This window comes from Lepidochelys olivacea, assembly GCF_965140295.1.
Source record: "Lepidochelys olivacea isolate rLepOli2 genome assembly, chromosome: 5".
Taxonomy (NCBI): Eukaryota; Metazoa; Chordata; order Testudines; family Cheloniidae; genus Lepidochelys; species Lepidochelys olivacea.
The window spans coordinates 1,155,185-1,179,111 of record NC_140415.1 but is presented as its reverse complement, the minus strand read 5'-3'; the positions used below and the strand labels follow the sequence as shown (position 1 = coordinate 1,179,111).

The window sequence follows — 23,927 nt, the reverse complement described above, 5'->3', positions numbered from 1 at the left end:
TCTTCCTAGCACTCCTTCTTTTTGGAACACCATCCCATGGTCAAAGAATCCAAAGCCTTCTCTCCAACACCACCTGTGTAGCCATTCGTTGACTTCCACGATTCGACAGTCTATACCTGGGCCTTTTCCTACCACAGGGAGGATCTGACCTCTCAGTCCTCATCCTCAAAGGAAACCTGCACAACTGCTTCAAAAGACGAGCTTAGGAACTTAAATTCATAACTCTGCTGGACACAACAAAACCAGGGACTAAACAGACACCAGTTTTATGGCTCATTAATAATTGTAACACTGCCTGCTAACTCTTAATTGTCTTCTTCTCAAATGGTCTCCTACAACCTGTGTGAACCCCTTATGCTTAACAATCTGTCCCCCCTTGTATTTACCTCAGACTCACGCATTTCACCACCTCTCAGTGGGAAAGTGGAGTAGAGACCCCAGCTTGGCAACAAAGGGCTGGAAGGTGTGAGGTGGGGGGTAAGTGTTGGTGCCTGGAGGATGCTGGAGGGCTGTCACCTGGAAACTGGCTAAGGAGGTCAGACTGGAAATGGAGTTACTGCAGCTTGGCTGGGCTCTGGCCTGACCAGAATGGGCGACACTTTAACCATCAGTTCTCTCTGCTAACCTAAGGGCTTCCTGTGCTGTGTGCCCCGTGACTAATAGACCCCACTGTTCTGGCAGCACTGCCTGAGTGTCACTGTAAATATTGGTGAGGTGCCTCTGAAGAGCGTACGAGTCTCTACCCAGAGGCTGTCTGTCGGACTTGCTGAACAGTGAAGCAGGAGAGCTGAAGCCCCAGAGGTTCTGTCTCAGGAGGCATTGAGACAGTGTGGCCTGCCCTGTAGGAAGAGAGAAACCCCTTGAGCGTCTGGCACATCAAAGCGATTTCCCCAAAGAGGCTGTTTCAAAGCTGGAGGCGTAGCGCTGATCCTCTGGATCCATGACACTGGTTCACTGGCGATACGCAGTTCTGTGAATTCTTGAGTGCAGAATGATGGACGAGCACAAGTCCATGGGGCCGGATGCGTTGCATCCGAGAGTGCTAAAGGAGTTGGCGGATGTGATTGCAGAGCCATTGGCCATTATCTTTGAAAACTCATGGCGATGGGGGGAAGTCCCGGACGACTGGAAAAAGGCTAATGTAGTGCCCATCTTTAAAAAAGGGAAGAAGGAGGATCCTGGGAACTACAGGCCAGTCAGCCTCACCTCAGTCCCTGGAAAAATTCATCCGCTATGTCCTGCACATTGCTGCGAGTCACAGTCCTGAGTAGGAGGCCATGATTGATGGCCCTGACTGCTGGCATGACAACAGCCCCCACTGTGGATTGGCCAGCTCCAGAATGATTTCCCACCGATCTGAACAGCACCTGGGCCGTGAGACATGGGTACCTACCCTCACCCCTCCCTGGTGTGTCACTTTCCTTCCCCACCTTATTCCTCCTCTTTCCTCTCTCTCTCCTGTCATCCGTCTCGTAAGAGTCTGGCTGAGCCACCAAGCTGATGCCATTGTTTGTAACGCTGCGTGGAGCGCTTGGCCAGCGAGGCAGCTAAAAGCTATGCCTCAAACAGCCCAGCGCTGGGCCAAGATCACCAGCCTTGGAGTGGCCGATCAGGCTGTGCTGGGCCTGTGTCTCTCCGGCAGCGAGGCTGCATGTGACAGGCAGCCCCAGCGTCACCAGCTGCATGCCCCCATTTCTCTCCCCTTGCAGGTGCAACTCGTTTTGTGTTACAGACAACAGGGTCGGACTTTAACAGCAGCAACCAGCCCCTCTCGGCTCACTTCTCTCCCCCCAGCAGGGCAGTTCTGAACCCATTTCGTGCCAGCGAAAAGACTGTCACGTGCACTGTCCACCAAACAGCCCAGGGTACGAAGGCCATTGAACCGCACCGCAGACTTCACATTGCAAAGGCTTTCACTGCTCTTTGTCTTTTTCTGCATCCTCAATGAAAGGTGAAGGCAATGTTAGGTGTCCAGCTGCCAGTCCGGGCTGCACCCTGTCCCGTGGGCCCAGCGCCCCTGTGCGGGCCGCATCCTGTCCCGCGGGCCCAGCGCCCAGACCCAGCTTCCCGCTTTCCCTTCTGCCAGGAGGCCTGCGTACAGTTAGTCAATCCTGCAAACTGCCTCCTGTTGGCCAAGATGCTCACAACTGTCCCCCCCTCGCCAAGAAGAGAGGCTGGGGGGGTTTCCAGGCAGGGGCAGGAAGATCCTCAGGGAAGCGGGGCTAGAGCGCCCTGCCCTGCCGCAGGGCCAGGGGAGCAGCCTGGTGGAAGGGCTGGCTCCAGAGGGGGGCAGTTGTCTGCAGCACATGGTGGGTGCCAGCCCCAAGGATGGATGGAGGCTGGGAGCTCTGCAGCAGCCACCTCCCCTTGCTGCCCCACTGCTAAGCCGTGCCCCAGCCAAGCTGTAGGGCCAGGTGGCTAAAGAACGGCGGAGCAGGGCAGGCAGCTGCCAGGAGTGGCCAGGAGCCCATCAGAGTGGGGCTTCTGCCCCTCGCGTGGCTGCATGCCCCCGCGGCACACTGCCCCAGGCTCCTGCCCATGGCCAGGCTCAGCCCTAGGAATGACCCTGGATGCAGCCCCCTCTCTGGAGCCCAGGGATGGACGCAGGACTCAAAGCCAGGGGGAAGGGGTGACTGGCTCCCAGGCTGTAGGTACCTGCAAGGGGAACAGCTATTCCGTACTGGGCTTGCCAGCCTCGCAGAGGAAGGGCTAACACTGTCCCCTGGCTGGGAGCTGAGGCCCGGACATGAACTGACGGTGAGCCGTGACCCTTTGTGCCATTTGCACGAGGTCACATGAAAAGGGGTGGGTGTGTGTGTCTCTGTGAACCAGCCAGTCGTCCTGGTCATTGTGAGACGTTTGTGGGGGGAGTCTGTGCCCGGCAGGCTGCTGTGTGCCACGCCGGTCGGAGTGGAGCCCACGGTCTGGGAGGGGGAGGCAGAGCTGACCCCCTCTCCCCCCAACGTGAGAACGGTGGGCGTCCCGCCACGGAGCCTGTCTGTGCTCACTGCCTGGACCAGCAGCAGGCTCCAGCACTTCCAGAGCCAACGAACCCCAGGAAAGTCACTGGGCAGCACCTGTCCCTGTGCGAGGGGGGGACTCTCCGGCGGGGACAGGCGCAGGGGGGGGAATCTCATGAAAAGTGGATCCCAGTTCCTTGGACCGGACAGGTGCTGCAAGGAGCAATCAGCGGGTGAGAAAGGCCTTGTTGGGACAGGAACCTGTTCACACGGGCCGGCTCTGCACGGCGTGGTTTGTTCTTTTGCCCGTAACCTGGTGATTCCAGATCCTCTGACTTGCTTCTGTTTGACTCTTTACCTCGAGCTCTGGTCAAGAAACATCCCCTTGGTTTTACTCTGACGGGCCTACGAGCCTGGTGCTCAGGAGAGCGGGCCAGAGGGGAGAGCGTTGACCTGGGGGGCACTGCTTCCCGGAGGCAGGGGATCTGTGCATGGCAGGTGTGCGGAAGACGAGGGGCTGGGCACTGGTGTGACAAAGGAGTGTGCAAACCGCTAGCCTGGAGAGGGCGAGAGCGGGGTTCCCAGACCCGGAGAGCAGAGCGTCTGAGCCGTCGGCAGCTGGCACCTGGGCAGCGTTTCCCTGGTGGGCACAGCCAGGGCTGCCTCCCCCCCGGAGCGACTCGCCCCGACACCCCGGTACCCCATGCTGTGTCAGCCCCCTCCAGGCCCCTGCCCCTGGGACAGCGCCCAGCACCCGCCGAGCCTGCAGGGCCAGGGCAGGGGCCAGGCAGGATTTAGGGCTAATAGCCACGGGGCCTTTAATGCCAGCCCCACCCCCCATGCTGTGGCTGAGGCCCTGATCCCTCCCCCCGGAAAATCCCCTCTCTGCCCCGGGGGCGGCGGCGGCTGCTCCCCCCTGCCCCGGCTCCCCAGACGCGGGCACCTCCGGCAGCTCCCGGTCACCGAGGCGTCGGGGCGGCTGATGCGGGGCGGGGTGTCCCCGCTCCCCGACGGGCCGGCTCGGCCCTGGCGCTTCCCCGGGCGGGGCCGGGGCCGGGGCGGGGGCGGACCCGGAAGGCCGCGGCAGGTGCTGGTCCCGGCCGGCATGGAGGCGGCCCCGGCCCGGTACCAGGCCCGGTACCAGCGGCTGCGGGGCAGCGACAGCGACGGGGAGGAGGCGGTGGAGCTGCGGGGCGGGCCGGGCCGGTGAGTGCGGGGCGGACCGGACCGGACCGGAGCAGAGACCTGCCCCGCCCGCAGATCCCCCGGCAGCCGGACCCCCCCAACCCCGTCCAGCCCCCGCGTGCCCCCCACGGGCTCTGCCCCCCGCGGCCCGGGCAGGGCTGTGCACATGCCAGCTGCAGCGGGGGGCTGCGCCCTACACAGGGCTGGGCACCTGGTGGGGGGCCAGGCTGGCTGGGCAGGGTGCCCCCGTTTGCAGGCTGCCCCCCACCCCCGTCAGAGATCAGCTCCGAGCCGGGTCAAGGCCATGCGTCCCGCCTGGGCAGCTGGGGCGGGGGACCGGGAGGGGCCCCCCTTGGCCAAGGAGGGTTGTGGGGAGCAGGGGGGCAGCACCAGCGTTAACAGGGGGCTGCCGCCACCCCAGCACTCAGCGACTGACCACGTGCCGAAGACGAGTCAGCGATGGGGGGCACCAGTGGGCACAGCCTGTGCCAGGCCCCTCCGCCCTGCTCCCCACGCCAGGCTCCTGGCTTGCCTGCATTGCCCCTCAGGGGCCCACAGGCTCCTGGGACCTCCTGGGGCCAGGGCTCCCCTCCAGCATGGGGACTCTTGGCCCCGGGTGGTGCGGCTCGCCAGACACGGGTGGAGCCCAGGACCCGCCGTGGTGTGTGAGGAGCAGTGAGGGCTCAGATCTGAGAAGAACGGCGAGCCCTTTGCCAGCTGGCACCAATGGGCCCACGTCCCAGACGGGCTACGAGGCTTTGCCTGAGGCCGGGCACTGCTGGGGAGGGACCAGACGGGCGGCCCAGGGAGCTGCTGGGTCTGGGCCACCGTGTCTGCCCCAGCGAGGTGCTGGCTGCTGGGAGCTCTGGGCCCCATGGCTGGGGAGGGGAACGTGTAACACACAACGACCCGGGCCCCGTTAGGATCAGGCCCTTGGCCTCAGGGGAGGGGCCTATCCCGTGGGGGATGGGGACATTGGCTCAGCTGGCCCCTCCCCGGGCTGGCTGCCTGGCCTGCTACCCCATTGGTGCCAGGCCCTGGGGGCAGTCGCAGCCCAGCTCCCCCTTCCCAGACTGCACCAGGCGCGAGCCCAGAGCGAGGCACCTGCGTGGGTCCGGGCACGGCTGGGTGCAGATTGAGTGGCCTGCTCCAGCCCCTGCCCCACCCCTTGTCTCTTCCTCCCTGCCCCTCTTGGCACCGGGAACCCCCTCCCGCTGAGCCCCTCTGAGCTCTGTAAGCCGCTGGCCGTGGCTGCAGCTCAGCTCCTGGTGGGGGGCCCAGACCCCAGCAGGCTGGTGAATTTGGCTGTAATCCTATTACGGGAGCTGAATGCAGCCTCACTAATCCCATCAGGCAGCGGCAAATCTCCCCCCTTCCTTCCAGCCCTCCTGGGGCCAGGGATCAGGCTGGCGGCTTTGCTGGTTACTGTCGGGAGCTGGTGCCCTGGCCGGGTGTCCTCCTGCGCTAGTCGTGTCGGGAAGGGCTGGGGTCCCTGTGCCGCACCAGGGACAGGCCCCTGGATGGGGACAGGTGGAGCCCGTGTGGAGTGTCCCAGCCGCGGTGACCTATGGCAGCGGGCACACGGCAAGGCCCCCCAGCCCAGGGTATCTAGCTGGGCCCTGGGCGCCTGGGGCATTGCGTGTGGCACTGAAGGTCTCACCAGCCTGGCCTGCCCTGGTGAAAGGGGTGCTGGGCGCCCCATCCTAGCCATGCTGGGTGGAGTTTGGGGGGCGTTTGGAGCCATAGGGAGGCTGCTCGACCTGCATGGCTCCTGCCAGGCCAAGCCAAGGCCTCTCTCTGGTCAGCTGCATGCATCTGACCATGAGCAGAGCGTGCCTGGGCGGGGCCAGCGTTGGCCCCGGCGGGAGCGGAGCATGGCCTGGCCTGGGCTGAGTGGGGACGGCACCCTCGCCCCACAGACCCCGGAGCCTCAGAGCCAGGGCCATGTCGCTCCGGTGCCCAGAGAGAGCCCCAGGCTGAGGGGCTGGCAGTGGGTACTCTAGCCCCCCGGAAGTCTGCCAGCAGCTCAGTCCCGTCCGGACCCCCAGCGCTGCCAGTGCCCCTCAGTCCTGACCCCCACCCCTGCTCCCCCAGCTTGGCACCTCTAGCTCTGCTGATGCCCCTGAGTCCTGACCCACAGCCCCCCGGTTGTTCACCCCTGGACTCCTGCCCGTACACCCAGCGTTCTGCCGCTGCCTCCTCCCTGCTCTCCAGCGCCCCCCGCAGGCTGTGGGGAGCGTCCCTCCCGGGCGTGCACCTGGCTGGCTGGGGCGGCAGGGAGTTGCCATGTGGGCTGATCTCTGTTCTCTCTGCCTCTCTGCAGATCCTCGCTGCAGGTCCTGCTTCACCAGCACCACTGCGAGACCTGCGCCCGCATCTCCTCGGCCCTGGTGCTGCTGGCACTGGCCTTGGCCTTGGCCTTTTCCCAGATGACCTCCGGGGGCTCCTCGCGGCTGGGCGGCACCCAGGCTCACAGGCAGGGTGATGGCGTTGGGCAGATGGGGGCGCAGGAGGAGCCCGGCGACATCCCATCTGCGGCTCACATGCATGCCCCGGGCGTTTACCATCATGCCACCCTCATCACCAGCTCAAGTGAGCATCGCGCAGCATGGGGTGCAGGCCCGGGCCCCCAGTGGCACCGCTTCCTCCTGCCGTGTTCGGGCTGGGTACCCCTCGGGTCGCTGTGACGGGCTCCCCGGGGTGGAATTGGAACTGGGGTAGTGCTGAGCCCTCTGTCTTACCAAACCTGGGCTCCCTCTCACACTGGGATGCTGTGAGAAGCTGCAGACCCCTCCAGGTCCCACACTCACACAGCTATTTACAGACAGGGACACACCCAGCTCAGTTACATTCTTACTTTCACCAGCCACTCATGAACCAACAAGAGAGACGCTCCAGCCAGCTCCCCCCAGCCTAGGACCCCAGAACTGAACCGTCTCGCCCTGGTCAGAAGCCTGACCAGTGTAAGTTATTACCCAGTCTGCCCTCCTGCAGTGTGGAGAGGACAGCTCACTAGCCCCTGATCCTGAGCAGATTTCCCTTTGCACTTTAAACAACACTGTTTTAGATAAAAAATATCAAACAGATTTATGAATTACAGAAAGAGAGATTGTAAGTGATTATAAGTATTAGCGAACAGATCAACAACAACGCAGTCTGGGTTCTATCCACTAAACGGGATTTGATTTCAGCAGCGTCTCGCCCTGATGGTCCAGGCACTTCACAGATCTGCCATACGCAGGCTGGAAATCCTCCTTTCCAGCCTGGGACCCCCTCCCACGTTCCAAGTCTTTTGCCTCGAGCCGTGGTTCCAGGTGTTGAGTTGTGGGGGGAGTGAGGCCAAGTGATGATGTTGCTTCCCCCTTTTATAGCTTCTCTCATGTGGAGGGAACCTCATTGTCCCAAACAAAAGCCCCCAGCCCAGTTTGTGGAAAGGTGCCGGCCCAAGATGGAGTCCAGTGTCACGTGATCTAGCCACCTGGCCTCCCGTGGTTCCGTGAGTCACAGCGGCCATTCTCCAGACACTGGCTGAAGCGTCCCCGGGAAGGCCCCCCCGGGGGGGATAAGCTTCTTCTCTTGTGTTTCTTAATGGCCCATCACCTTGTGTGGTTCATCCACAACCCGGCTGGGTGTGGACCACCGGGGGGTGTTACCCCGGAGCAAAGACCTCTGAAATATCCGCACATAGTCAATATTCACCACTTTAGATAGAAGAACGAGACCTGCGCACAACCAGGGTAATCATACTCAGCAAACCCGAACTTTTCCATTGATCCCTTCCATGACGTACTCCGTGTAAAACACACCGTGCTCATATCACCCTGGTAAATGCCGGGGTGCCAGGCCATTGCTTTGGGGTACAGAATGTCCCAGCTGCCCTGTGCTCCTGGCTGGGCTGCAGAAGGGCCTGAGGGGCAGGGGGGCTGTGCCCAGGGCAATGGGCCCACGCTGCCCCCTGCAGGAGGGTGCTGGGAGTGCAGGGCTGGGGTTGGCACAAGCTCTGCCATGCCAGCCTGGCCCCACGGTGCCCGCGCCACCCACCCCTGACGCCGGGGCCTGTCGGTGCCTTGCAGAGACCTGCTCACGCCTGGGGAAGGACCTGCTGGTGGCCGGAGGGAACGTGGTGGATGCTGGGATTGCGGCTGCGCTCTGCCTGGGGCTGGTCCACCCGCACGCCGGGGGGCTGGGTGAGTGTGGGGCTCGGGCGAAGGGGTGGAACTGCCCCCAGGCCGGTGCAGCTAGGGTCACCGCTCCCTGCATGGGGAGCTGTCAGCCCCCGGGTCCCCCTCACCCCACCATAGCCAGAGCTGCGGGATGTGATGTCAGGCCAGGGAGCGCTGGGGGGATGGACATGGCCTGGGCGAGCTCTCAGAGAGGAGCCTGGGAAGGGCTGCCCCAGCCCCCCAGGCCACCCAGCCGTAGCCAATGGGTGCCGAACGGGACCCGCCTGTAATGCCCAGAACCCTCTGCCGTGCATGCTGGGGGGGTGGGTTGTGGGGGGAGGTCGGTGTGGAGGGAATGGGGGAAGGGAAGGCTGTGGTACATAGGGGACCCTAATGGGGTCTGGGGGGGTAAGGTGTCCAGGAGCCCTCATGGGGACTGGGAGGCAGTGTCTGGGGGGCCCTGACAGGATCTGAGGGGCTGCAGTGGGCGGGTATCTCGGAGGTGCTGGTGGGGGTGCAGTGGGGGGGTGTCTCAGAGGCTGCTGGTGGGGGTGCAGTAGGGGGATGTCTCAGGAGGTGCTGGTGGGGGGGCACAGGGTGGGGGGTGTCTTGGGGGTCCTGGCGGGGAGGTACGGTGTGGGGGTATCTCAGAAGCTCTGTTGGGGGGGTACAGTGAGGGGGTGTCTCGGGGGGTGCTGGCAGGGGGTACAGTGGGGGGGTGTCTCGGGGGTGCAGTGGGGAGGTGTATAGAGGGGTGCAGTGGGGGGTGCTGGTGGGGGGTATAGTGGGGGGTGTCTCAGAGGCGCTGGCGGAGGATACAGTGGGGGGTATCTTGCGGTGTTGGTGGGCAGGTGCAGTGGGGAGTGTCTCGGGGGTGTTGGTGGGGGTGCAGTGGGGGGTGTCTCAGAGGTGCTAACGGGGTGCAGTGGGGAGGGTGTCTCGGGTGCTGGTGGGGCAGTACAGGGGGGTGTCTTGGGGGTGTTGGGGGTGCAGTGGGGGGTCTCAGGGGTGTTGGGGATGCAGTGGGGGGCATTGGTGGGGGAGCAGCGGGGGGTGTCTCGGGGGCGTCGGTGGGGGCGCAGCGGGGGGTGTCTCGGGGGCGCGGTGGGGGCACAGCGGGGGGTGTCTCGGGGGCGCTGACGGGGTCTGTCTCTTGCAGGCGGCGTGTTCTCAGCCCTGCTGCACAACGCCTCGTCGGGCCGCACCGTGGCGCTGAACGCCATCCCGCGCCGTGGCTTCTCCCAGCGCTATGGGCTCCCCGTGGCCCTGCCGGGCCTGCGGCTGCTGCACCGGCATTATGGGCGCCTGGCCTGGCCGCGCCTGCTGGAGGGGCCGGCGACGCTCGCGCAGCGAGGCGTCCACGTGGGCCGGGAGCTGGCTGCGGCCCTGCGGGAGAGCGCGGGCGCCGTGAAGGCCTCAGGGCTCTGCAGCCTCTTCTGCGACGGGGCCGGCGAGCTGAAGGGCCAGGGCGCGCTGGTCACCCACCCCCGGCTGGCGGCCCTGCTCCGGGCGGTGGCATCGGGGGACGACGCCCTGCCCCGGGCCCTGGCCCCGGACCTGCCCCCGGCCGAGCGGGAGCCCTTCCTGCAGGCCATGGGGGACTTGGGCCTGGAGCTGCAGAGCCCCCTGGCCATGCGGCTGGGCAACACCTGGCTCCACGGAGCCCCGGCCCCTGCCGCCGGCAGCCTGCTGGCCAGCGTACTCGAGGAGGTGCGGGCAGCCAGGCCCGGGGACGCGCCTGATCCCTGCCTGAGGGCCCTGAGTGCGGCCCGGCGCGGCTTTTCCCGGGGGCTTGCGGGGGCAGGCCCCTCACCCCGGCCCCCTCGCCCTGGCAGGGGCCCCTCGCCCGTGGGCAGCCACCTGGCAGTGGCAGACAGCCAAGGGAATGTCCTGCTGCTCTCGGCCTCTCTCAACAGCTCCTTCGGCTCCAAATTCCTGGCGCCCACCTCGGGCATCGTGCTGAGTGACCTGACAGCGCCCGCGGGGCCCGGCCTGCTCTCCTGGGCCTGCCCCGTGGTGCTGAGCCTGGGGGAAGAGGGGACAGTGGTGGGGCTGGGGGCCACAGGGGGCAGTGCGGCCCCACTGGCCCTTGCCCAGGCCATTATAAACCAGGTGTACCTGGGGCAGCCCCTGCAGGAGGCACTGGAGAGCCCGTGGCTGCAGCTCCGGGGCAGGGGGGATGGGGCCTCCCAGGGCTGTGGGCCGGGCACCCCGTCAAATCGGTCCCGTGGTGAGTGGGCTGGGGGGGGCCCGCAGGCGGGCCCCTGGGTGCTGCAGGTGGCATCACAGGGTGAGCACGCACGTGCCCTCGCCGCCCCAGCCGCGTGCTGCCATCACGAGGGGTATTAGCCCCAGGGGCCCGGCTCAGAGCCCAGGGCACTGGCGTGGGCAGGGCTGGCGTGCCCGGTGAGCCGGCCCTGACCACTTAGTGCTGGCGCAGGGTGAGTGGCTGGTTCTGGCAGCCCCGGTTGGACTCCCACGCCCAGGGGCCGGTGCTGACCCCACTCCTGGCTGGCCCCCTTCCCCTCCTTGCCGGGCATGGCAGGGCTATGTAGGGCCCCCCCGTCACGGAGGGGTCGGGCTACTGCCCTGTCCCTCAGGCCAGCCCAGGTTCCCTGGGGCTTGGGGCACGCCAGGGGCTGGTTCCTCCCTGCTCTCCACTGCGGGGCCCCACTGCCACCTGGCACCGCTCTGGAGGTTTCCGAAGGGCTGGGCGGGGGGCGGCAGGGCTCTGGGCTGGAGAGCTGGGCTGCACTGGGGGAGAAGGGGCAGGAGCTCCCCCTCCCCCCGGTCCTGGAGAGGTGGGTTGGCTGCTGGGCACAGGCTCGGAGCGGGGGGCTTGTGGGCTCTCTGTTGTGTGTGTCTGTAAAGGGAGAAATAAACTCTCTGGGTGCCGTGCGGCCTGGTTTGTCGCTCGTGGCGCGTCGGCCCTGGGCCACTGGCCCCAGCCCAGGGGCCTGGTGATCCAGCCAGGGAGGGGGGCAGGAGCCCCTGGGGTGAGTCCCCCACCCGACCAGGAGCTCTCGGGCAGGTTGGAAAGGAGGCTCCTAGCCCGGGAGAGCCTGGGCCGTCTCGGGTCCTTGGCCGGGGGGTTAATGTGAGGACACAAGGGAAGGGGCCCGCCCCGGTTGCCTGGCCACCCGCCCCCAAGCTGCTGTAACCCAAACCCCTCCCTGGCTGGGGCGGTGCCCGCTGCTCTGGGATTTAGACATGCCCAGTGGGTACGGGGAGTGGGGCAGGGAGCCCGGACTCCTGGGTTCCATTCCCACCAACTCTCTCTGAGACCTTTGGCAGGGTCCTTCCCTCTGCCTCAGTCTCCCCCACATGATGTTGCCAAGGGGGCGCTGGGGAACAGGGCTGCACTAGGCTCTTGGGCCAGGCCCTGCTGCACCGCGGGGGTCAGTGCTGACGGGGCAGCTGCCCCCAGCTGCTCCTTGGCACCTCCTGCCCTGGCACGTGGCCATCCCCATGAGCCCAGGGGGTCTGGGTGGGACGCAGGGTCTGGGCGGGAGGGCTGGGAACAGGTTGCTAGGGAAGAGGGATTACCATGGCTGTGGCTGAGGCCATGGGCCCCTCCCCACCAGTCTCTGGCCCGCGGAGGGCGGGTGGCAGCGAGCCAGTTAGCCGTGGCTGAGTGTGGAAACCCTTGTGCTACCAGGGCACAAGCCTGGGGGGCAGCACGGTGAGGGTGGGGGCACTGGGAGCTAAGAGCATGCAGTGGTGTGGAGACAGGCCTGTGCCCAGTGCAACGCCCCCCACTGCGCCCCCACCAACGCTGCCGGGCTCCCCTCAGGCCCTGCGGCCGAGAGCCACAGACGTACACAGGGCCTGGGTCCGCAGAACTCCCGCCCCACACGCCCGATGCCAATGGCTTCAGGGTAAACGTGTCTGGGTGCCCGGTCCTGCCTTGGCATCAGGGCACCTCGCGCCCGCCTGTGCCCCAGAGCGTGCCCCGAAGCAGGGGGAGATGGTGTTTGGCCCGTGACGCGTGTGCAGGGCCCAGTAGCTGCCTGCCCCAGAGCAAGTGTCGCTCCAGTCAGAGTGGGAGGCACTGGGGTGGTGCTAGCCCAGGGGTAGAGCGGGGGGGCGGGGAGCCCCAGGTTCAACCCCCCCCGCCTCTGTGGGGGTCATTGGGTCAGCAAGCGAGAGTGGCTCCAGTTTTTTGGGCTGGCTCGGGGTAGTGGGGCTGAGCCCCCGTCTGGGCGGCATCTCCCTTGGACTGGCTTCGTGGAGCACGTTCGTAGGCACCCGTCTCTGCCCCGTCATACGGGGGCCCAGATGCCCAGCACAGCTCTGTGTGCATCACAGCCTGGGCCTGTGATGGTCCAGGTGTCGGGCCACTCAGGCTCACACCTACGGCCTTCACAGCGCCCACCCTGAGTTTGTGACCTTGGGCAAGGCATCAACCTTGTGATTGCAGAGCCATTGGCCATTATCTTTGAAAACTCATGGTGATCCGGGGAAGTCCCAGACGACTGGAAAAAGGCTAATGTAGTGCCCATCTTTAAAAAAGGGAAGGAGGAGGATCCTGGGAACTACAGGCCAGTCAGCCTCCCCTCAGTCCCCAGAAAAATCATGGAGCAGGTCCTCAAGGAATCAATTCTGAAGCACTTAGAGGAGAGGAAAGTGATCAGGAACAGTCAGCATGGATTCACCAAGGGCAAGTCATGCCTGACTAATCTAATTGCCTTCTATGACAAGATAACTGGCTCTATGGATGAGGGGAAAGCGGTGGACGTGTTGTTCCTTGACTTTAGCAAAGCTTTTGACACTGTCTCCCACAGTATTCTTGCCAGCAAGTTAAAGAAATATGGGCTGGATGAATGCACTATAAGGTGGATAGAAAGCTGGCTAGATTGTCGGGCTCAACGGGTAGTGATCAATGGCTCCATGTCTAGTTGGCAGCCGGTATCAAGTGGAGTGCCCCAAGGGTCAGTCCTGGGGCCGGTTTTGTTCAATATCTTCATTAATGATCTGGAGGATGGTGTGGATTGCACCCTCAGCAAGTTTGCAGATGACCCTAAACTGGGAGGAGAGGTAGATACGCTGGAGGGGAGGGATAGGATACAGAGGGCCCTAGACAAATTGGAGGATTGGGCCAAAAGAAATCTGATGAGGTTCAATAAGGATAAGTGCTGGGTCCTGCACTTAGGATGGAAGAACCCAATGCACCGCTACAGACTAGGGACCGAATGGCTAGGCAGCAGTTCTGCAGAAAAGGACCTAGGGGTGACAGTGGACGAGAAGCTGGATATGAGTCAGCAGTGTGCCCTTGTTGCCAAGAAGGCCAATGGCATTTTGGGATGTATAAGTAGGGGCATAGCGAGCAGATCGAGGGACGTGATCGTTCCCCTCTATTCGACATTGGTGAGGCCTCATCTGGAGTACTGTGTCCAGTTTTGGGCCCCACACTTCAAGAAGGATGTGGATAAATTGGAGAGAGTCCAGCGAAGGGCAACAAAAATGATTAGGGGACTGGAACACATGAGTTATGAGGAGAGGCTGAGGGAGCTGGGATTGTTTAGCCTGCAGAAGAGAAGAATGAGGGGGGATTTGATAGCTGCTTTCAACTACCTGAAAGGGGGTTCCAAAGAGGACGGCTCTAGACTGTTCTCAGTGGTAGCTGATGACAGAACGAGGAGTAATGGTCTCAAGTTGCAGTGGGGGAGGTTTAGGTTGGATATTAGGAAAAACTTCTTCACTAGGAGGGTGGTGAAACACTGGAATGGGTTACCTAGGGAGGTGGTGGAATCTCCTTCCTTAGAGGTTTTTAATGTCAGGCTTGACAAAGCCCTGGCTGGGATGATTTAGTCGGGGATCAGTCCTGCTTTGAGCAGGGGGTTGCACTAGATGACCTCCTGAGGTCCCTTCCAACCCTGATAGTCCATGATTCTTTGAACCTCCCTGTGCCTCAGTTTCCCTCTGGCACGGCCCCCTCGCAGGGCTACAAAACCCCCCTTACTGCGTTGAACTTTGGGAGCACCTGCCTGGGGCCACCTGTGCCTGACACGGACACGACTGGGCCCCACTGGGGCCTGCCCAAGGCCTTTGGAAGCCCAAGGTCCCCGGGGCCCTGGCGTGCTGCCAGATCAGGGTGATGGGGTTGCCCGTGGCTCGGTGCCACCCGGAGCCCAGCCTGGCAGGATCATCGGGCTGCTCGGTCGCTGTATCGGCCGGTCTCATTCCAGCCCCTGCCCTCCGGCTCCCAGCCCTGCCCACGTCCAGGGGGCCCTCATGCAGCTGGGAGCCAACGCTCCACGCAGGAGCCGCACAGCTCCGGCCCTGGCCCAGGCTGGGGCCGCGCTGCCTGCCTGTGGATCCAGTTTCCCAGCCCCTCCCGCCCCTCAGGCCCCGGCAGCGCCCCCCCCCCGAGCCACGGGCACCTCCCAGCGTCCTTGGCTGCCCTGCCCGGCGGAATGGAGCGGCACCGACACCATGGGCCCAAGTTCCAGGGGGATGTAATTGCAGTTACACAGCAGAGCCGCCCGGCCAGGGAGGCAGGGGCCCTGGCACGGGAGGGAGCCGGGCTGGGCTGGGCGTGGCGGCCCTGTGTTGCCCCGCGGCAGCCCCATATCTGCCCCAAGCAGGGGATTCGCAGCCCCGTCACCGTGAGCGGAGGGCTGAGCCAGTCCTTGGGGCAGCAGCAGGCAGAGACCACCCGGGGGTGCCACAGGGCTCAGGCCCTCCCCGGAGGCTGGTGACTATGGCAGTGGGGGGGGGGACGCCCCTCGCTGTGGGTCCATCGCCCTGGGGCTGCTCTGTCCCACGCCCCCAGCGTGGTGCCCGCAAAGGCCGGGGGGCCTGGCGCTGTCAGCTGGCACAGACGCTGCTGACGGAGGCCGTGGCGGGGCCCACCAGCCCCAGCTCCTCCTGCTCGTTGACGCAGAGCCGGTAGCCGCAGCCCTTGCGGCGGGGCAGGGGGCCCAGGCGCCCGGCGGCCTTGGGGCGCGGGGGCAGCAGGAAGCCCACGCTGCCGGCGATCAGCATGTGCCAGATGCTGTGGGTGTAGAAGTAGTTCTCCTCCGTCTCCACGCAGGCGTAGAGCAGCACGGCGCCCGCCGCGATCAGCGCGCCCGGGCCCAGGTAGAAGGCCCAGCGCTGCCACGTGGGGGGGTAGCAGTGACGCCGGCGGATGCTGCGCGCCGTCTGGGGGGGCAAGAGACAGGGTGAGACGCACAGGGCAGGGACCCCGGGGGTGGGGGGGGCACAGGATGGATGGGGGAGGAGTGGGGGGGATGCGGCAGGGCAGGGACCCCGGGGGTGGGGGGGGCACAGGATGGATGGGGGAGGAGTGGGGGGGATGCGGCAGGGCAGGGACCCCAGGGGGTGGGGGGGGCACAGGAAGGGCGTGGGGGGAGGAGTGGGGGGGATGCGGCAGGGCAGGGACCCCAGGGGGTGGGGGGGGCACAGGAAGGGCGTGGGGGGAGGAGTGGGGGGGATGCGGCAGGGCAGGGACCCCGGGGGGTGGGGGGGCACAGGAAGGGCGTGGGGGGAGGAGTGGGGAGGATGCGGCAGGGCAGGGACCCCGGGGGTGGGGGGGGCACAGGATGGATGGGGGAGGAGTGGGGGGGATGCGGCAGGGCAGGGATCCCAGGGGGTGGGGGGGCACAGGAAGGGCGTGGGGGGAGGAGTGGGGGGGGTGCGGCAGGGCAGGGACCCCGGGGGGTGGGGGGGCACAGGAAGGGCGTGGGGGGAGGAGTGGGGAGGATGCGGCAGGGCAGGGACCCCGGGGGTGGGGGGGCACAGGAAGGGCGTGGGGGGAGGAGTGGGGGGGGTGCGGCAGGGCAGGGACCCCGGGGGTGGGGGGGCACAGGATGGATGGGGGAGGAGTGGGGGGGATGCGGCAGGGCAGGGACCCCAGGGGGTGGGGGGGGCACAGGAAGGGCGTGGGGGGAGGAGTGGGGGGGATGCGGCAGGGCAGGGACCCCAGGGGGTGGGGGGGGCACAGGAAGGGCGTGGGGGGAGGAGTGGGGGGGATGCGGCAGGGCAGGGACCCCAGGGGGTGGGGGGGGCACAGGAAGGGCGTGGGGGGAGGAGTGGGGGGGATGCGGCAGGGCAGGGACCCCGGGGGTGGGGGGGGCACAGGATGGATGGGGGAGGAGTGGGGGGGATGCGGCAGGGCAGGGACCCCGGGGGGTGGGGGGGCACAGGAAGGGCGTGGGGGGAGGAGTGGGGGGGGTGCGGCAGGGCAGGGACCCCGGGGGTGGGGGGGCACAGGATGGATGGGGGAGGAGTGGGGGGGATGCGGCAGGGCAGGGACCCCGGGGGTGGGGGGGGCACAGGATGGATGGGGGAGGAGTGGGGGGGATGCGGCAGGGCAGGGACCCCGGGGGTGGGGGGGGCACAGGATGGATGGGGGAGGAGTGGGGGGGATGCGGCAGGGCAGGGACCCCGGGGGTGGGGGGGGCACAGGATGGATGGGGGAGGAGTGGGGGGGATGCGGCAGGGCAGGGACCCCGGGGGGTGGGGGGGCACAGGAAGGGCGTGGGGGGAGGAGTGGGGGGGGTGCGGCAGGGCAGGGACCCGAGGGCTGGGGGAAAGGTGCTGAGCTGGAAGAGCGGACCGGCAGCTGAGGCTGACAGCGGGGGGAGCTGGGGGGGCAGGGGACACAGGCAGGGGTTGGGGGACAGCAGCCCCTGTAGCTCCCACGTGCCCCCCCCCCGCTCCAGCTCAGGGGCCTCACCCAGGCGATAGCCATGATCCCCACGGCGAAGAGACTGGGCCCGAGGAGGTTCCAGAGCCCGTGGCGGTCCAGCTGCAGGGCCATGGAGAGCAGCATGGCGCCCAGCAAGTACAGCACCTGGCGCGGAGAGCAGGCAGGGTTAGCGGGGGGGGCCAGCGCCACATGATCCCCCCCCCCGACGCAGGCTCTGGGGTGGGGCAGGGTGGGACTGAGGGCGAGCGCTCTGGGTCACGCAGCCCCGGCTGGCTGGGCTGGCAGAGCCCGAGGCTGCCGCGCACCGGCGAGGGTGCCAGCACCAGGGTCCTAGGGCTGCGGCTGGGAACAGAGGGATGAGGGGAAAATGGGGGGCTACGGAGAGCAGGGATGGGGGGGCCCGGTTCCCACCACCTGGGCCTGTGTCTGGGGTTCACCCGCCCCCCGAGCTGAGCTAAGCCCCGTCTGACGCTGGCCTCCAGGGGGCAGGGGTCCGGGGGGGCAGCGTGCCCTGGAGGAGGGCAGGGGTCCGGGGAGGGCAGCGTGCCCTGGAGGAGGGCAGGGGTGCGGGGGGGGCAGCGTGCCCTGGAGGAGGGCAGGGGTGCGGGGGGGGCAGCGTGCCCTGGAGGAGGGCAGGGGTGCGGGGGGGGGCAGCGTGCCCTGGAGGAGGGCAGGGGTGCGGGGGGGGGCAGCGTGCCCTGGAGGAGGGCAGGGGTCCGGGGGGGCAGCGTGCCCTGGAGGAGGGCAGGGGTCCGGGGAGGCAGCGTGCCCTGGAGGAGGGCAGGGGTGCGGGGGGGCAGCGTGCCCTGGAGGAGGGCAGGGGTGCGGGGGGGGCAGCGTGCCCTGGAGGAGGGCAGGGGTCCGGGGGGGCAGCGTGCCCTGGAGGAGGGCAGGGGTGCGGGGGGGGGCAGCGTGCCCTGGAGGAGGGCAGGGGTCCGGGGAGGCAGCGTGCCCTGGAGGAGGGCAGGGGTGCGGGGGGGGGCAGCGTGCCCTGGAGGAGGGCAGGGGTCCGGGGGGGCAGCGTGCCCTGGAGGAGGGCAGGGGTGCGGGGGGGGGCAGCGTGCCCTGGAGGAGGGCAGGGGTCCGGGGGGGCAGCGTGCCCTGGAGGAGGGCAGGGGTGCGGGGGGGGGCAGCGTGCCCTGGAGGAGGGCAGGGGTGCGGGGGGGGGCAGCGTGCCCTGGAGGCAGAGCCGCGCCCTGTTCACCTGCTTGGCGAGGGGCTGGAGCCGCGCCATGGCGATGACGGTGACCCAGACGGACATGAGGGAGCCCAGGAAGTCGCAGAACTGCAGCACGTCGTACTCCATGATGCAGAACACGGCGATGCCCGGCTGGTCGCAGGCGTGATAGAACTGGGGAGAGTTCGCGGCTCAGCCCCCCCGGCGGGCAGCCCCCATCGCCTCCCCCTGGCCAGACCCCTGCTCAGCCCCCGAGGACACCACCTTCACCCCCGGCACCCCTACCCGGCTCTGCCTGCAGCCGGTCCCCACGCCCACGCCCGGCTCTGCCTGCAGCCCGTCCCCGCGCCCACGCCCGGCTCTGCCTGCAGCCGGTCCCCGTCCCCGCGCCCGGCTCTGCCTGCAGCCGGTCCCCGCGCCCGGCTCTGCCTGCAGCCCGTCCCCGTCCCCGCGCCCGGCTCTGCCTGCAGCCGGTCCCCGCGCCCGGCTCTGCCTGCAGCCGGTCCCCACGCCCACGCCCGGCTCTGCCTGCAGCCCGTCCCCGCGCCCACGCCCGGCTCTGCCTGCAGCCGGTCCCCGTCCCCGCGCCCGGCTCTGCCTGCAGCCGGTCCCCGCGCCCGGCTCTGCCTGCAGCCCGTCCCCGTCCCCGCGCCCGGCTCTGCCTGCAGCCGGTCCCCGCGCCCGGCTCTGCCTGCAGCCGGTCCCCGCGCCCACGCCCGGCTCTGCCTGCAGCCGGTCCCCGTCCCCGCGCCCGGCTCTGCCTGCAGCCGGTCCCCGCGCCCGGCTCTGCCTGCAGCCGGTCCCCGCGCCCACGCCCGGCTCTGCCTGCAGCCGGTCCCCGCGCCCGCGCCCGGCTCTGCCTGCAGCCCGTCCCCGCGCCCACGCCCGGCTCTGCCTGCAGCCGGTCCCCGCGCCCGCGCCCGGCTCTGCCTGCAGCCCGTCCCCGCGCCCACGCCCGGCTCTGCCTGCAGCCCGTCCCCGCGCCCACGCCTGGCTCTGCCTGCAGCCGGTCCCCACGCCCGGCTCTGCCTGCAGCCCGTCCCCGCGCCCGCGCCCGGCTCTGCCTGCAGCTGGTCCCCACGCCCACGCCCGGCTCTGCCTGCAGCCCATCCCCGCGCCCGCGCCCGGCTCTGCCTGCAGCCGGTCCCCGCGCCCGGCTCTGCCTGCAGCCCGTCCCCGTCCCCGCGCCCGGCTCTGCCTGCAGCCCGTCCCCGCGCCCGCGCCCGGCTCTGCCTGCAGCCGGTCCCCGCGCCCGGCTCTGCCTGCAGCCGGTCCCCGCGCCCGCGCCCGGCTCTGCCTGCAGCCGGTCCCCGCGCCCACGCCCGGCTCTGCCTGCAGCCCGTCCCCGCGCCCACGCCCGGCTCTGCCTGCAGCCGGTCCCCGCGCCCACGCCCGGCTCTGCCTGCAGCCGGTCCCCGCGCCCGCGCCCGGCTCTGCCTGCAGCCCGTCCCCGCGCCCACGCCCGGCTCTGCCTGCAGCCCGTCCCCGTCCCCACGCCCGGCTCTGCCTGTAGCTGGTCCCCGCGCCCACGCCCGGCTCTGCCTGCAGCCCGTCCCTGCGCCCGCGCCCGGCTCTGCCTGCAGCCCGTCCCCGCGCCCGCGCCCCGCTCTGCCTGCAGCCGGTCCCCGCGCCCGCGCCCAGCTCTGCCTGCAGCCCGTCCCCGCGCCCGCGCCCGGCTCTGCCTGCAGCCCGTCCCCGCGCCCGCGCCCGGCTCTGCCTGCAGCCCGTCCCCGCGCCCACGCCCGGCTCTGCCTGCAGCCCGTCCCCGCGCCCGCGCCCGGCTCTGCCTGCAGCCGGTCCCCACGCCCGGCTCTGCCTGCAGCCCGTCCCCGCGCCCGCGCCCGGCTCTGCCTGCAGCCCGTCCCCGCGCCCACGCCCGGCTCTGCCTGCAGCCGGTCCCCGCGCCCACGCCCGGCTCTGCCTGCAGCCGGTCCCCGCGCCCACGCCCGGCTCTGCCTGCAGCCTGTCCCCGCGCCCACGCCCGGCTCTGCCTGCAGCCTGTCCCCGCGCCCACGCCCGGCTCTGCCTGCAGCCGGTCCCCGCATCCACGCCCGGCTCTGCCTGCAGCCCGTCCCCACGCCCGGCTCTGCCTGCAGCCCGTCCCCGCGCCCGCGCCCGGCTCTGCCTGCAGCCCGTCCCCGCGCCCACGCCCGGCTCTGCCTGCAGCCGGTCCCCGCGCCCACGCCCGGCTCTGCCTGCAGCCGGTCCCCGCGCCCACGCCCGGCTCTGCCTGCAGCCTGTCCCCGCGCCCACGCCCGGCTCTGCCTGCAGCCTGTCCCCGCGCCCACGCCCGGCTCTGCCTGCAGCTGGTCCCCGCATCCACGCCCGGCTCTGCCTGCAGCCCGTCCCCGTCCCCACGCCCGGCTCTGCCTGCAGCCGGTCCCCGCACCCGCGCCCGGCTCTGCCTGCAGCCCGTCCCCGCGCCCGCACCCCGCTCTGCCTGCAGCCGGTCCCCACGCCCGGCTCTGCCTGCAGCCCGTCCCCGCGCCTGCGCCCGGCTCTGCCTACAGCCCATCCCCATCCCCACGCCCGGCTCTGCCTGCAGCCCATCCCCGCGCCCACGCCCGGCTCTCCCCGCGCAGGGAAGCCGCAGCGGTGCTGCCCTGACTCACGGTGGAGAAGAACATGGTGAAGACGTAGACCGAGGCCTCGAGCAGGTAGCGGCTCCGCAGGGCGATGGCCACGGGCGGCAGGAACATCAGGTTGCTGAGGCACAGAAGCAGCGTGGCCAGGAGCTGGAAGCCGTAGGAGAAGGCCTCGGCGCTGTCCGTGCAGCCCCAGCCGTTCCAGCCTGCGGCGAGGGCCCGTCAGCCGGGCAGGGCTGCCAGTGCCCAGGGAGCCCGGGGCCGGCGGGGGGGGCGGGGGGGCGTGCAGCAGGGCTGGGGACCAGGCCGAACGCGGCAGCCCCGGAGCTTAGAGAAAGGGGCTGCCGGGCTGGGGGGTCCTGGGACCACATGGGGGGTAGCGGGGCCGGGTGTGACGGACGCTCCAGCCACACGGCTCAGTCTAGGGGGGCAAGGAGGGGCCCCGTCCTGGCTTCCAGGAGATGGCCCGGAGCGGGCTTTGCCAGCCATAATGTGAGGGGGCAACGTGCTGCCGGGGGCCGATTCCAGACTCTGTGGAGCTGCCCCGGGAGGCTGCCCCCTCACCTGCCCCCCCTCCTCCCTCACCTGCCCCACCCCCTCACCTGCCCTCACCTGCCCCCTCCTCCCTCACCTGTCCCGCCCCCTCACTCACCACCCCTCCTCCCTCACCTGTCCCGCCCCCTCACCCGCCCCCACTTCCCTCACCTGCCCTGCCCCCTCACTTGCCCTCACCCGTCCAGCCCCCTCACCCGCCCCCCACCTCCCTCACCTGCCCCGCCCCCTCACCCACCCCCTCCTCCCCCACCTCCCTCACCTGTCCTGCCCCCTCACCCGCCCCCACTTCCCTCACCTGCCCCACCCCCTCACCCGCCCCCTCCTCCCTCACCTGTCCCGCCCCTCACCCGCCCCCACTTCCCTCACCTGCCCCGCCCCCTCACCTGCCCTCACCCGCCCCGCCCCCTCACTCACCTCCCTCCTCCCTCACCTGTCCTGCCCCTCACCCGCCCCCACTTCCCTCACCTGCCCCACCCCCTCACCCACCCCCTCCTCCCTCACCCCCCGCCTCACCTGCTTTGCACTCGCAGGCTGCGTACAGATAGTTGTTGGTGCTCAGGAGCTTGCACTGGCCGTAGGGGCCGCAGTCCTCGATGCAGGGGGAGAGGTAGGTCCGTAAATACACCTCCGCTGTCACGTTAGCGCAGGGCTCGAACCTGCCACACACAGCCTGGCGTCAGCGCGGGGAGGGGACAGGAGCCGTACCCGCGACAGAGCCTGCCACTCGCCCGCCCCCACAACCTGCCGCATGGCGGGCGCCGGTGCAGCTCCAGGCCCCACACTCATAGCCAGGGCCAGGCCTCGGGCGTCACGCCAGCACCCAGCACCGGCTGGAGGTGCCGAGCCAACGAGTCGCCCACCACCAGCCGGCAGGGCCCTGACCCCGCGCTGACGCCGCCTGGCTCCGGCACTGACAGACAGACGGAGACATGGACCCAGGGACCTACACGCAGAGCTCTGGTCTTTCCTGGAAGGAAAGGATTTCTCCAGCCCTGTGTGACGTTATTAATATGAACTGGGACCGTATAGATCATTGTTGCAACCAAGGTTCTGCAGTGGCACCAAATCTTGTATAAAGGGGGTCAAATGAGGTGTCTCAGACACGGTTGTGCTTTGCTGGTTAGGATGATGCTGTCTATACGTGTGTATCTTTTTTACATTTAAAGATATAAGTATTAGCTCTACACTGTCTGTAGTTCAAACTTGTGCTGTGCTTCTGGGGGACACCTGTCACAGAGTGTGGGGGAGTCCGGGCCCTGCACCCTGTGACGATGTGACTCAGCAGGGAGGGGGGAGTGTTGACCTGGGAATGTGCCCTGGGGATGGGAGACCTGAGAGCCTGTCACCTGAGCCAGGAGGGGGAGGGGGAGGTAACACCTCTGCCCAGGAATGTGAACAGAGGCTGCAGCAGGGAACCTGCTGGGGGGGTTTAGTTTCAGTTTGGGGCTGGGTGGAGGAACACAGGGAACCCCAGGGCTGGGGTCTAAGCTCCCTGCTCCCCCAGAAGGACGTGATTGAGGGGTCCTGGGTGTACCCACAAGCTCTGTTTTTGGACTGTGTTCCTGTTGTCCAATAAACCTTCTGTTTTACTGGCTGGCTGAGAGTCTCAGTGGATCCCAGGAAGAGGGGTGCAGGGCCTGGACTCCCCCACACTCCGTGACAACTGGTGGCAGCGGTGGGATCTACTGCACCCCATGAACGGCGCTTCCTGCAGTAAGTGACTGGGGAGCAGTAAAACGAAGGGGAATTGACGGGGACCAGGCGTGCTGAAGATTCAGAGAGAGACGGTTTCGGGGGGCGGTTAACCCCTGGGAATGTGTGACCAGAGAGAAAGACTTTTGCAGTAACAGGGTCCCCCGGGGGATTGCAGCGAGCGGTCCCAGGGGCGGAGGAGTCTGCAGCTCGACCCTGGCAAAGAGTCGGTGACCTCAAGAAGGACTGGCACACGAGGGGCTTTTCCTGGAAACCGTGGGAAGCTGCCCGGCCTGCGAGTGGCCAGCAGGGAGATGTACGCTAAACGCCTTAAGAGCGACCTGGTAGAGCTGTGCAGGCAGAGGGGGCTGCGCATCGGGAGGTCCACCAAGGAACAGCTGATTGCCCAGTTGGAGGAGAGGGATCGCTTGGATGACCCGATCCCTGTCCCGGAGGGAAGCCGCCCGGCAGACGCAGCGTGGGCCCTGGGGCCTGACCGGGCTGGGAGGGGTCAGACTGCTGCCGAGGACATCCCGAGACCCTTCCTACCTATGTCCGGGGGAGGGGTTGGGGGAAGCCCAGCGAATACCGAGGGCACCCTGACCCCGGCAGCCAGCAGGGGATCCTCCTGGCGGAGCTCCCCATCCCTGGAGCGGATGCGGCTGGAATGGGAGAGGGAGATGAAAATGAGGGAGCTGGAGGATCATGAAAAACAACGTCAACATGAGGAGAAACAACGTCAACATGAGCAGGAGGAGAAGGAGAAGGAGAAACAACGTCAACATGAGCAGGAGGAGAAGGAGAGGGAGCGTCAGGAGAAGGAGAGGGAGCGTCAGGAGAAGGAGAAACAAAGACAGCATGAACTGGAGCTGGCCAGGTTGAGGAGCAGTGGGGCCCCGGCTGCGGTGAGTGAGGGGGGACCCAAGACTGCAAGGAGCTTTGATAAGTGCTTCC

The 23,927-nt window shown here is 67.8% G+C and overlaps 2 protein-coding genes across 2 annotated transcripts in view; one reads left to right on the top strand and one right to left on the bottom strand.

Annotated features, from left to right (window-relative positions):
* Positions 1–3,855: 3,855 nt before the first annotated feature.
* Positions 3,856–11,208, top strand: GGT6 (gamma-glutamyltransferase 6). The gene is given in 6 exon segments (XM_084629632.1): positions 3,856–3,976; positions 3,979–4,016; positions 4,018–4,166; positions 6,469–6,737; positions 8,219–8,332; positions 9,468–11,208. Coding segments are annotated over 6 exon segments (1,794 nt in total). The 5' UTR covers positions 3,856–3,942; the 3' UTR covers positions 10,658–11,208.
* Positions 11,209–14,749: 3,541 nt separating this feature from the next.
* Positions 14,750–23,927, bottom strand: part of TMEM8B (transmembrane protein 8B) — a gene marked incomplete at its 5' end in the record, with an annotated part of 29,651 nt that continues 20,473 nt past the window's right edge. Inside the window, 5 exons of the mRNA XM_084628794.1 lie at positions 14,750–15,454; positions 16,992–17,108; positions 18,169–18,315; positions 20,754–20,932; positions 21,795–21,937. Coding sequence (XP_084484920.1) covers positions 15,119–15,454; positions 16,992–17,108; positions 18,169–18,315; positions 20,754–20,932; positions 21,795–21,937 — 922 coding nt within the window. The 3' untranslated portion in view covers positions 14,750–15,118. The remainder of the gene's footprint in view (positions 15,455–16,991; positions 17,109–18,168; positions 18,316–20,753; positions 20,933–21,794; positions 21,938–23,927) is intronic.